Source organism: Dasypus novemcinctus, chromosome 3 (assembly GCF_030445035.2).
Source record: "Dasypus novemcinctus isolate mDasNov1 chromosome 3, mDasNov1.1.hap2, whole genome shotgun sequence".
Classification (NCBI taxonomy): domain Eukaryota; kingdom Metazoa; phylum Chordata; class Mammalia; order Cingulata; family Dasypodidae; genus Dasypus; species Dasypus novemcinctus.
Genome location: NC_080675.1, coordinates 138557913 through 138571784, shown reverse-complemented (window position 1 = coordinate 138571784; position 13872 = coordinate 138557913). Strand labels below are relative to the sequence as shown.

Below are 13872 nucleotides of genomic sequence, written 5' to 3'. Positions count from 1 at the left end.
CATAGACAAATACAAAGTGAGCTCATGCTGTTGGAAAAATGGTGCCAATAGACATTTCAGATGCAGTGTTGCCACAATCTTCAATTTGGAAAAAAAAAATCTGCAAAGTGAATAAGGTGAAGCACAATAAAACGATGTATGCCTGTATTCAGGATATAGACAGTTTGCACAAATACTGTTAAAAGCTCTAATCACGGCAGAAGACCTTACTTGTTAGAGGAACTAGCCCAAGGGAGAGTATATGTTAGAAAAGTCTAAAGAAGAGTGGAGAGGCCAAGCAAGCAGAGCTCTGGGCTCCTCACCAGCTTTTCCAAAAATTCTCCCCTTTTATCTTTTTTATTATTGGGCTTTCATGGATGATTATGTTTGAAGAAAAGTTTCTAGATGATTAAAAATATATGTTTGAAAACATTATACCAAGTTGACATGTGAACAGAATATTATGACTCTTAGAGCTAATTATATAATGTTGTAAAATAGTAATATTTTAAAGACTAATGTAAATATCTACAAAATCGTCTTATTGAGTAAAATGCACAGGTATTCAGATGAGGATTCTAATGATGGTGAAGAACAAAAATAACTTAAATTAGTATACAACTTGATTTGAAATCATGAATGCTGTAAGGGTTTTTCTGTTACCATGTAGAAATCCTCACTTAACTAAATGTAATACTTTAGGATTAGACTACAATATCTACCACTTTTAATACCTGTTTCACTTTGGACAAGCTACTTAATTTCCCTAAAACTTCTGTAAAATGAGCATATTTCTTCACAAGGATGTTTTTAAGGATCAATTGGATAGTATATGTAAAAAAGCACCTAGCACAGGTCTTGTATACAATGCTTGATATTCCCTCTTTCATTCATTCTGACAGTAATGTTACTTTTTACAGGGAAACAGACCGTCTTAAATAGTACAGTCATAACTGGTTTATCTGAAAAACTCTGGAAGTTCAGTTCCAGTGCTATTTTGTGGGCTTAGCAGTTCTTGTTCTTATTTTATTGTTCTTGTTAGAAAAGGCAAGAACAGACAAGAGATAGATAGGTATGGTTGTTATGTTTCTGTAAGTTGAATTGTAATGAAGGAATGAAGATCCTAGCTCTCTCCTTCGTAGTTTTGTGATTTGGGTTCAGTAACTTACCTCGATTATCTTATCAGTGAAATGGGTATGAGAATAGTACTATAATGCATATACAGCGCTTAGCATAGTGCCTGATAATAGTAAAGACTCTATATATGATAGAAATCATTATTATTTGTTCAACAGAATATGTTGTTAAGCATCTACTGTGTGCCAGACTGTTTTCCTTCATCTCTTGGTGTTCTGCCATTCCTGCTGGTACTTTGAATTTTTCTCCAGAGTTGGGCTTCCTGATCAAAGTCCAGAGTTTTTCAGGTCACGTCCAATCTTTTCACCATGATTTGTTCTTTCTACATTACAGATTGCATATAGGTGGTTGTAGCATGCCCTTTAAATTCTGTCCCAGGTCTCAAACTAGAGAGGTTTGTTTTCCTTCCTTCCTTCCTCCCTCCCTCTCCCCACTTAGGGTGTCCGTTTCCCCCCCCCCCCCCCCCCCCCGCCCGCCCCTGTTGTCTGCTCTCTGTGTCCATTCACTGTGTGTTCTTCTGCATCCGCTTTATTATCAGGCACAACTGGGAAACTGCATCTCTTTTTTGTTGCTTCACCTCTTCATGTGTGCAGTGGCACTCCTGGATGGGCTACACTTTTTTTCATGTGAAGCAGCTCTCCTTGCAGGGTGCACTCCTTGTGTGTGGGGCTCCCCTACACAGCACGGCACTCCTTGTACGCAGGAGCAGTGTGCGTGCGCCAGCTTACCACACAGGTCAGGAGGCCCTGGTATCGAACCCTGGACCCTCCATGTGGTATGTGGACACTCTTTCAGTTGAGCCACGTCCACTTGCCCAGAGAGGTTTTATAGGATCTCTAGTCATACTGCTTTTTTAATGTGTTACATCCTTTGCATTGTTAGGAAGAAAAAAAAATCTGGGAAGTGTTATCGTCAAATGACTTGGAGAGGATCTCCTATTGATTTTGTGAGACAGAGGGACAAGGGAAGAAGCCTCCTAAACCTGATATTACCATATCAGATTAGCCACCTTCCCACTGATTAAGCCCTGATTAAAACAGCCCAACTTAAGTTTTTTAATGGTTGAAATTAGGGTGAGGACACTGGGTCACCTTGCCCCTTCTCTTCAGTAAAACATATTTGACCTAAAATCAGGGGTGTGATTATGTAAACCAAGGCCACCTTTCTGATTGGTTGAAAGCAAGACTTCATAGTTGAAGAAATTTGTGTCCTCCTGGTCTCATTGGTATTGAAACCTTTCTCCTTTGAAAATGAAAATGTCCTGCATGTGGAAATATTGAACAAATGTGGAGTGTTAGGTATGGAAATAAAGCATAACTGTTTCTCACTTTTATGAGACCCTAAAGGCTTAAATTAACAGATTATTTTTAGAATTTTATTTTTATTTATTTATTTATTTTTTAAGATTTATTTATTTATTTAATTTCCCCCCCTCCCCTGGTTGTCTGTTCTTGGTGTCTATTTGCTGCGTCTTGTTTCTTTGTCCGCTTCTGTTGTCGTCAGCGGCACGGGAAGTGTGGGCGGCGCCATTCCTGGGCAGGCTGCTCTTTCTTTTCACGCTGGGCGGCTCTCCTCACGGGCGCACTCCTTGTGCGTGGGGCTTCCCCACGCGGGGGACACCCTTGTGTGGCACAGCACTCCTTGCGCGCATCAGCGCTGTGCATGGCCAGCTCCACACGGGTCAAGGAGGCCCGGGGTTTGAACCGCGGACCTCCCATATGGTAGACGGACGCCCTAACCACTGGGCCAAAGTCCGTTTCCCTATTTTTAGAATTTTAGAGCTGGTAAATAACTTCACAGATTATCGAAATTGGTACTTTATTTTCAAATGGGGAAACTGAGGCGAAATGGGTGACTTGGCCATGGTTAATTTCACATTGATTAAATTAATGGAAAAGATAGGATGAAAATTACATAACCTAACACAGGAACCATTGTTTTTCCTATTATTCCATATTCCACACCTATTTTTCATGGTTCCTGAGATTTGGAAAGTTACATTATTGTTATCCCAGTGGACTTAAAATTTTTTGTTTATTTTTCTCTTATTTTATAACTGATTTCTGCTGTGAAGAGTAGTCAGGCTCTTTTTCTCTAAAGCCCAGCTCAGTTTGATAATGTGTAGAGTTTCGCCCTCTAGTGATCAACTAACTAAACTGCAATCATTTGTACCATGAATTTTTTATGACTAAGGGCCTCTTGTTACCGGAAGTGGATATAAAAATGGAGAAGTGAGTAGGTGTGATACAGTGTGGTAAAACTGATGGGTGTTGTTTCTCTATCTGCCCAGTTTTGTGGCAGGTCTCAATTCACCCTTGCTTGTTCTTTGTATTTTTCTTTTGTTCATCCATAGTTTCTACTGACAAATTCTGTTTTTGTCTAATGCTTTTTGCTCTCAGTTATCTGTAATATTTTTACAAACTTCAGGCAAGCCATGTAGACAAAAGCTTCGATGGTCTCGCTGTTTTATTTCATTCTTTTTAAGACTATTTCAATTTTACACAATTTATATGTGCCCATCCACCCCCCAATCAATGACCACCTTTCCAAAGATTACTTTCAAACTGCTTTTTAGAAGAGTACCTTTTCTTTCTGTATCTGCCATGCAGAGTACTATTCATTCTTTTCATGCAAATTTTCTATAACTCGAATCAGCAAACATGTTGTGCTTCGGTATTGTGGCTGAGTGGCTTCCATTCCTACCTGACTCTTAGGCTTTACTTTCAGCTCAAAGGAAGCACAATCAGGTTTAGTCTAGCCTCTTAGTCTTGCCTCTGTAATTTCTATGATAAAGCCCTGAAATTGACTCTAAGAAATAAACACACAAAATATCTGAGATGAGCCATAATTGGCAAATCAGTAGCTGAGCCGTGCACTACGTATACTTAGTCTAATAATCAAAGATTGTGTAGGATGTTTTCTTAGGTGAAGTTGCAATTTTTTATTAATTGTTTCGAAGTTTTTATCTTCATCTTCCCAATTTAAAAAAAAAGAAAGAAAACCCCAGCAACTTATATTTTATAATATGCTCCAGAATGTCCATACAGGGCACTTAGTAATACATTTTAAAATTGGTTCTTAAGTTGGTTATGGGACATGATTCAAATGGAATGAGAGTCAAGGGCATCTACATTGATTTTTACTTCTCTGATGCTGGATTTTTATGATAAATAAAAGCACTAAGCATGTGAACTAGACATTCTGCAGCTTGTGTCTTTGCAGGCCTAGTCAGAATGGGCTGTTGTAACTGCTGAGCTGCTTAGTCTGATGCTAGAATGGTGACCAAAAGGTAATTAGTAACTTTAATTCATTTACAAGAAATAATACTTCATCTAAATTATCTGACTTTCAAGAAGGTCACAGCATTGTGAGAGGGGTTGTTGCTCACCATTCAGTGATGTTGGCTTGGTTTTAGTTTAAAACGTACTCTTTTCATTTGGTATTTACTTGTCAGCTATATATCTAGACAAAGGAAGCACATGTGTTTTTGGTTTTGATCTTAAAATACTTCATGCAGAGCTACAGCAAATTAATAAGTGGAACCTTTCTAAAGCAGAAAGGTTCCTAAAGGGCTTATTGGTTTTGAACCCCTTTCTGCTTTAATAACTGCAAACATAATGTGTGATCTGTCTTCCCTTTTAGAGCAAAGCCGTCGGGATGATTTGGAAGCCCTAGGCCATATGTTCATGTATTTCCTTCGAGGCAGCCTACCCTGGCAAGGACTCAAGGTATCCTTGAAAGTGCTCAGTGAAGGCCTTTGTTTCAGTGCTCAATTTTAATGAAGGTGCTACTGACTTGGTTTCTATAACAAGCACACAGGGGAAGTCCGCATTGTCAGTGCTCCCTGGGCTTTGAAAGCTCTTTTTGCTCACATTTGATTTTTTCCCCTTCTTATCCTTCCTTCTTTGTTTTGGGGTTTTTAATAATCTTTTCTCACATTCCCTCCCAACCTTGGCAGTGCTGCTTCTCTCTGTCAGTGTTCCTCCTCCACTGCCATTATGCAGCAGGAGGAATGTTCCCAGTGTGTCGGGGAATTTCTGGAACAGATTGATGACAGCAGCTGCTACACATTTTACCAGCAAGACCAGCAGAGATGGGTATGCCACTAAGGAGAACTGGAAAATATGTGGGCTAAGGGCCCAGCCGAAACAAAATGAAAACCCAGACTTAACATCACTGTTCAAGTGCATTATTAAATAAATGCGTATTCAGGCAATAGCTATCCTTGTGAAACAGGTAGGATTAAATAGCCTTCCCTAGGTATGTGTTAGTACAGCACCTTCATGTAAGAATTAATTATTAATTATAAGTATTATAATTACTCTATGCCTCTGCTATTAGACTATAAAATAGTGAGCTTCTAACCCAAGTCCCAAGAGGTAGTTGAAGGTGGGACTTAATTGTGAGCTATAATTTATTTCAACTCATAAGTATGAAAAGAAACTTAATCGGTAACTTGAGGTATTTCTGCACACTCTCCTTTCAGAAAGGCAGAGTGATTGATATTGCTGTGCTTTATAGGACATTGTTCTGAAAAGTAAATCTTCTGTCTTTGCCTTTGGGAAGATTTTATTTCTTTCCCCTTGAATTCCTCTCCTAATATCTCCTTCATGGTCTTCTCCTAGTCATATGGATAGCTTCTCATTCATATTGACAGCTTTCAAATAGAATTTTACATACTATTCACTCATCATATAGCTAAATAATGCATTAGTACTTTATTAATTGCTAGAAACTTTCTTCTAAATATCTCTTTTCATGACCGTGAATCATTTATTTTAGTGATAGTTCTGGTTCTAAAATTTCTCCAACTTACTTCAGAACACCATAGCTTAAAGCTGAACACAGCATGCTACATAGAGCCTTATGAGAACTCCTTGAGAGCCCGCTGATTGTCCAAGGTCCAGGAGTTCTTTCTACCATTTCAAGCATCCCAGATTTGTGCTGCTTCGAGCCTCTGACACACATCGAACTTGTCTCTTAGCCATGCCTATATCATAGAGAATTTTTTGCCCTCTGGAAACATATAATTAAAAGGTGTTTTTCCATTTCTTGTTCTTTTTTCTACTTAACTTCTCAATGAATAGGTAGTATAGCTTTCCATATTCCTGCCTCTGTTTGGATTTGCAATACTTTTATTCTTATCATAGAGCTGATCCATGATAAGAGGGAGAAGGCCAAATCATTATTGAACCCCAGTGTCAATGGAAGGATTACCAAGCTTCTTCAGTTTTGAGAACACGCTATGTAATATTTTTATTTTCTTATCCTAACCAGTCATCTCAGTACATTTGGTGCTGTTTATCTGAGACTACGAAATGTATTTGTAAGTAAAGCTTTCTAGAGCATAGATGTTTTACACATATCTAAGTACATTATCTCCACTTTATTTCTTTTTTGTTACTGTTAGAGAGAAGAAAAGTCAAGACTAATGTATCCTGCAGATTTGAAATAATCAATGTTTCTTCCCAAACATAGTGAACCTCCCATACTTAGCAGCTCTTTCCAAATAACTTTCTCTCTCTACTCTCTACAGGCTGATACATTAAAGGAGAGATATCAGAAGATTGGTGACACCAAAAGAAATACTCCCATTGAAGCTCTCTGTGAGAACTTTCCAGGTAGGATGCTAAAAATATACTCCAGCCATTGTGATTGAAGCTTTGAAGTAGGTTCTTGATAGATAAGGGTGTTCTCTGACCAATTTACATTTCCTTTCATTACTATATAGACTAAGGTAGATTTTATCACTTCCATTTGGCTCACAAAGCAAACACTGGTATCAAATAGTCTGTACAAATATCCCTTGTATGATCCAGACCTTCCCGGCATTGGAAGCTTTCAGCTAATAAGTGTGGCCTTTCACCTTTTTTCTAACAGAGGAGATGGCAACCTATCTTCGATATGTCAGGCGATTAGACTTCTTTGAAAAGCCTGACTACGAATACTTACGGACTCTCTTCACAGACCTCTTTGAAAGGAAAGGCTATACCTTTGACTACGCCTACGATTGGGTCGGGAGGCCTATTGTAAGTACTCTCTTTTACCTTGTCACCTCCTTTCTCAGGCCAGCACTGCCCCACCCAAATGGTGTTTCTGCTTAAATCTTTGGAAAAACATTCCTTTGACTTTGTACATTATATTTGCCAATCTTTAGTGATACCATAGGTTGTTCTCACTAGGGTTAGGAAGTAGAAGTAACTTCCTTTATGTTTTTCAGATTGTGACCTGTATGTCCTAAGATACCAGAATTTAAGCTAGTGTTTTAAAAGAAGCCTTGTTTGTATGATTTAAAAGTTGGTGCTATTTAAGGTGTTACGGTTCTTGGCTCCTGTGGAGTAGAACCCAACACCATAAGAAACTTTTGGAATTCCTGTTCTGGCCAGTGGTCCACAGGCCCTGAGAGCATGCTAATAGATATCATTCTAGGATAGCTTTTTCATTTTTAAAGGTAAGCTATTCTCCAATGACCTCTTGAGCACCAAGCTGCCTCCCTTTTGCAGATGTGTAAATTGAGGAGACAAGAAGACAAAAAAGTGCCCTTGGTAACTGAAAATAATTATTACTGCTACTCCGTCAGAATTAGAATTAGAATTACACTGTCCTTTGTAACAGAGGTATAAGTTGGATCTAGTTTTCTCCATTTGAATTTTTGCTTTGTTATTCCAGCCTACTCCAGTAGGATCAGTTCATGTAGATTCTGGTGCATCTGCAATAACTCGAGAAAGCCACACACACAGGGAGCGACCATCACAACAGCAGCCTCTTCGAAATCAGGTACGCACTGTCCCTCTATTCTTTCAAACATTCTTCTTGACTAGTGTTAAAACCCAAATTCTTCAGCTTCTCTGCCTAAGTATATATATTAAAATGAAAGACAGAAGGTGTGCCATTTGTTGCTGGTGTTCTTTCACATTCTAGCATCCCCTCAAGTCATGCATTATAGCACTGAGAAGTGGCCAGATTATAAGGAGCATTCACTCTAGAGAATCTAGAGTCTGTTAGCTGAAGGGTGTACTGACTCTAAGTTAGGTCCCGAGGAAGTCTCTATAGGCCCTTAGGACTTGCCCGATGTAAAGGAACCAGGTAGCCCTCTTTGGATCTTATCTGCAGTCCAGTCTGGAGCTATTGCCGATTCTGGTTCTTCTTTGCTGGCTAAGAAGAGTGGGTAGTTTGGACTTCCAGCTGACCTGGCCATGAACTGGAACCTCCAATCATACCCCTTGACCCTGTGCCCAGGTTAATTCTAGAACTGGCTAAGATCTGAGATAGACCTGAAATTAAGGTTTCATGTTAGGCCACTCCAAAGAAGTTGATGTCATCCTTTATATTGTTCATTGTTTGGGAAACTAGTGGTCTGGTTGAAGGACATCTCTTAGCCTAAAGAGAGGAGGCAATTGTGAAAAAAAAAATCAACAATTTTGGCATTAGAAAAAGAACTAACTGATTGGAAAGTAAATATGGCAAAAGATTTTATTTTTATATCACATATATGCTAAGAAAAGCTGGGACCTCAGATAAATAAGCAAAGAATAAACAGATTTTAAAAATTCATATCATTGTCACTATCAAATGAGCTTGCTCTTCCTTACCCTTGACCCTAATTTTTTATATTAACAGATATTTTTACAATAAAATACAAAAATACATAACATCTCACAGATGCACATGCTAACTGCATAGGTTAAGAATAGTATAGAGAAGTACTCTTATATACACATCCATACATGTATATGTACAATCAGGTACATATACAAATATAGATTGATTCACTTGCAATTACATACTCTTGGCAAAATGTGTGGCTTGATGAGTTAAAAAAATGTGTAAAGGAAGGAAAGATTTATTAAAGAGTGGATAAAAGAGAGTAGGTTGGTAAAAAAAAAAGGAGGGGAGGTTAACAAACCATAGATATTGATTGGTTCCTAGTTAAATGCTTTATGCATAATAGTTGCCTAAGAAAATATATGGGCAGAAAAAAAATAAGTAGTGATAATTTAAGTAGTCACATTTTTAGAACAATGCATTTACTTCAGGGAAAAAAAAGAATTATTTGTTTCCTTTGTCTTAAAGAGATGATTGAAAACCACATTGCCAGGGTAAAAAGGAGATCATGTCTAGTATCTGAGTAAAGGTATAGTTGCAGTGAATTTCATTGTACTTTCAAATGAAAGGTCATTTTACCAGTATATGTAATGATTTAGAAATATCTCATCTGCAAGGTACTATGCTTCTTTTTGAAGAGTTCAGTCTTGAAAATCTCTCGCTGATTTTTTTTTTCTTTTTCTTTTTCTTTTAGGGATTTTAATATCCCATGGCCGCTAAGGGATTGAAATTCCCCACATTAATGCAAACATTAATGCAAATTTTGTACCTCTTTCCCAGCAGGATCCTGAGTCCTTGCTGAGTAGAATTCTTTTTGCACTGTGGATAAATGGATTTCAGCCTTCACGCAGTGTTTTGTTTTCTCTTCAGGGTTGCTTTCTTATGCCTTTTTTCCCCCAAGCTCAGTTGCAGCTAAGTATGCCCATTTTATGGCTCTAGGACTTAAAACAGTATAGTTTTAATGACTAATTCTTTTCAAGTTTTGAAGTCAGCAAAAGAAGAAAATAAAATTTCTCTTACCTGCCTTGAAATGGAAAGGGATTGACTTGACTTTAGGGCTGACTAACCTCTTTTCATCCACGTTGACTCAGTGGACTGCTGTGTGAAAGAATGTGCTAGGGATACCAAGATAAGTAAGGGAGTCATAGTCCTCAAAGAACTGACAAGCAAATAAGTCAAATATTCAGATAACTAATAACACAAGGCAGAACCTAATTTACAAATTATTATCATCAGAGATTGGAAAAAGGAGGCATTTCATATAGTCTGAACATGATAGAATTTCATGAAAGAGGCTGCATTTGAAATGTCCTTGGAAGAATTAAGTGGAGATGGAAGAGGCATTCCAAGCAGAAAGGATGCATGAGCAACAGAAAATGTTTTATCTAATCCTATTTTGCTAGACTATGTGGTGGGAATAAAGAATTCCTAGGAGTCAAGGTCAGGAAAGTAGGTTGGAGTCATTTCGTGGAACTCCTGGAAAGCTAGGCTGGATAGTTGGTATTTATATTCATTAAGAATGGAGACTAAAGATCTTTGAAGAGGTGAGTGATATAATGAAAACTTTGCTTAGGAATCTTGGCACAGAAGGTGGTAGTAGCCAGACCCCTCGCAGAGGGACCACTAAGAAGCCTAAGTTAATTCCCCTGAGAGGTAAAAGCGATGTAGATGGGACTGTATTCATGGAAATAAAAGGGAAATAGAATTGAAAAAATGATATAGGGATATAACCTACCAGAGGTGGCAATGCCACATGTATGTCAGGGTTGAAGGAGAAGGGATGAGTCAAAGCTGTTGCTGAGATTTTGAGCTTAGATAATTAGAAGGCAGGTGGTATTGTTACTAGAGATGGGAACATTGAGGGGAGGCACTTGTTTGGAGTTTGACTTTAAGCTTCTTGAGTTTGAAATATTAGCAGTGTATCCCAGCAGAAGATGTCTAGCAGGCAGAGGATGGCTCTCAAAAGAAAAGTAGACATTTGGGCCTCAAGGCATGGAACTCACATTGATGGTAAATAAATGGCCTTCTTATTCTAAGCAAATCTGCCCACCAACTATCTGTGTGACAGAGGAATGAGTATAGAGATTAATAAACTCTATTTAGTCCCCTTTTAGAGGAGGAGAAAGAAGAGGAGGTTGGAACATGGTTTTAACTTATCCCAAGAATTGGCTGTAGGACATTTAATCTTTTGGACCTCAGTTTTCTCAGATATAAACCTTATAAGGGCAAAGGTTTTTACCTGCTTTGTTCACTGCTGTATCCTTAACAGCTAAAGCAATGTTTAACATATAGTAGACACTTGATAAATAATTGAATGCGTAAATGAATAAATGAATGACTCCGTTAAATGAGCCATGTAGATGGATCGAATTTTTTTTTCATTGTAGATTTTGTGTAACCTTCCATGAAAAAATAAATCTCAAACTTTTCTTCTTACTCATTTTCTGTTTCCCCAATGAGCCATTTTGCCTGTGTTTAGTGGCCGGAGTCGGGTTGGATTGCCTGCTAAAGGCGAGGGCTGTAAAAAAAATACCCAGTGGGCTCTTGGTGCAAAGAAAGTTCACTCAGTCATATTGGATTTTCCTTTATTTTATATTTAGGGCAAATTTTGCTTTGCTTGTCTAAATTGTAGGTATATTCAGTTGGATACTGTTTGGTCCTAGATGTAATAATAGATCCCAAATATGGTTCCCAAAGAAGTGCGTTTAAACTTATCTCAGTTGGTCTGCTATGTAAAGCTATTCTAATAGCAAATGCTTAAGAACAATTTTTTGAACATTTATTTTGTTCAGGTAGAAAAATCATGAGTTTGGGTAGAATAAATATTTGTGAAAGCTAAATCCATTCAGAAAGATTCTGACTTGGTTGGTCTTTTTCATCCTTTTACCCTTGATTTTTGTCCTTTCCCAGTTCCAAAGATGGTCAGTCTTGCCATGGCTCTGATTTCTCTCTAAAAAGTCTGCATAACCATCTACAAGGAAGGGTGGATGAAAACTTTAATAGTTCCACCTACTTCTACCTGGCAGAGCTTCCCTAGCATTCTCTGATCAAATTCAATCAGAAAGTAAGTCCTGTTGGTATCCGTAGATCTAATATTAGAGTGCAGCATAATTTACTGTTCAAGTAAATTCAGTGTGCTTGTTGGATACACTAAATACAGAATATTGACTAGGATGCAGCAACTCTCTTCCTGTTGTATCAGAACTTTAGATCTAAGCTTGTGACAATCCTTATTCTGGTAAATGCCACGCATACTGCACTATCAGAGTTCCATTTAGATAGAGAGTGCTTGCTTTTCTCCCACTGATCCCTTTTGTTTGGTAGGTTTTCTGTGGGCATATGAAGAAGAATGGCTACTTGGCCTGGAATTTTAGGGAGGACATATCCTGTTTTGCAAATGGAAAGAGTCATATTGGCCATCTTAAGCCATTAAATAATACCAGACATGGTATCTTAACCCTGATAATAGTGAATCCCAAAATATTACTTATTCTTTTTTTAAATTTTGGTATGTGTAGCCTATGTTTAAGGGAAAGAATTTATTCTTTCTCCTGGATGGACTATTTATTCCCTTGCACATTTTCTCCAATTTGAATAGGAAGGAAAATATAATTAAAGCTAATCATTACCTCAGGCTTTTATAAGAACCGTATTTTAACCAACTCAGTACCTTGTAAGCAGATAAACAACAAAACTTTAAAAAGTCATATTTTAAAGAATTCTTAACATGTGCCCCCTGTAAAAGAGTGGTTCTGGATTTATTTATTTGCATCAAGACTCCAAGGAAATGGATTTAAGGTATACATACCTTAGAAAAGTATGTTGTGGTTTAGAGCTGTTATGTTTGCTAAATAAAGCTTATGAGCAATAGCTTTTCCACAGGGGGGCGATTAGGTGAGATTGTTAAATAGACAAGGTAGTCAAAGAGCTTTGTATAATCAATGTGTTTATTAAAATAAATAAAGTCTGGTAGCATGTGCCTTAAAAAAACAAAAGCTGGTGAATTTTCCATTCTCCTTCCCTTTACAGAATACCACTTAGTTCTGAGCAAGGTTTAGGTTATGCTAGTTGAAGGGATAGGCAGGTTTGCTCAGAGATAATTTTCTCCTATAATCTACTTTCTGTCTCTTTGAATTTGCTTATTCTATCAAATAGTATTTGTCCTTTTGTGCCTGGCTTATTTCACTCGGCATGTGTTCTGTGTTTATCCATGTTGTAATGTATATCAGAACTTCATTCCTTTTTGTGGCTGAATAATATTTCATTGCCTGTGTATATCACATTTTATTCATTCATCTGTTGATGGATAATATGGGTTTTGTTTTGTTTTTTACTTTTAAAGGAAATTGTCTGGTATACCTATATACCCATTTTAAAGGCCTTTTTAGCCAAAATGTAGACATAATTAATATTTTTCCCATGTCCCAAATTCCTGACCCTGTTTCCCATCTACTACTAAGCTGAAATAATTTATCCTCAGGTGTAAAGGTTCTCTGCCTCCCATATACATCCTTAACTTTACAGAAAAGTCAGATATTGTTTCACCTTTGCGTAGAAGAAAACTATAGAGAAGTATGAAATGGACCTCAGGAGTACTTAGTGACATGGTTGAGCACTGTAGTCCTCTTTGTATTTCAAAACACACCCTGTGTTCTGAGATATCTCCTTGTTGGAGGAGATTTGTTGATTCTGTTGAGAAAAATCATCATTCCCTAGGGGAATGTTATACCATTTTGAGTGATGATAGAGCAGAATTTGAGCAGAGCATTGCAACATTCTAGAATAGCCCTGTGACTTTCTGAGAGCTTTGCAGAGTTGATACTACTGTGCTGTAGGCCTGCACAGTATTGAGCCAGGCTGTTGTCAGTGATTATTAAGCATCCTTGGTATTTGACCAAGCTTATAGGATACAGGAAGTCATTGTTTGCAAATGTGACTGATTGCATGGAATAACCCCTGTCTGGCACAGAAAACCTGATTCTATTTCATGAGCTTCATGGAAGGAACTTTTTTATTTTGTTAAAGTACACTTTGATAATCTTGCTAGCTTTTTTAAAAAGTATCTTAGAAGCCATAAAAGGAAGTGATAGAGTTCTTTGTAAATGTAGTTGAATTAATTTTTCAAAATTAGCTTTCTATAAGAATAGAATT

At 37.6% G+C, this 13872-nt stretch overlaps 1 protein-coding gene across 11 annotated transcripts in view; it reads left to right on the top strand.

Annotated features, from left to right (window-relative positions):
• Positions 1-13872, top strand: part of CSNK1G1 (casein kinase 1 gamma 1) — a 193361-nt gene that overhangs the window by 134501 nt on the left and 44988 nt on the right. For all 11 annotated transcript variants that reach the window (XR_011648439.1, XM_058294327.2, XM_058294329.2 and 8 more), the window contains 4 exons: positions 4759-4844; positions 6653-6737; positions 6997-7145; positions 7786-7893. Coding sequence is in view for 10 of the 11 variants with exons in the window: in XM_058294327.2 (XP_058150310.1) it covers positions 4759-4844; positions 6653-6737; positions 6997-7145; positions 7786-7893 (428 nt within the window). In the remaining variant the exon portion in view is untranslated. The remainder of the gene's footprint in view (positions 1-4758; positions 4845-6652; positions 6738-6996; positions 7146-7785; positions 7894-13872) is intronic.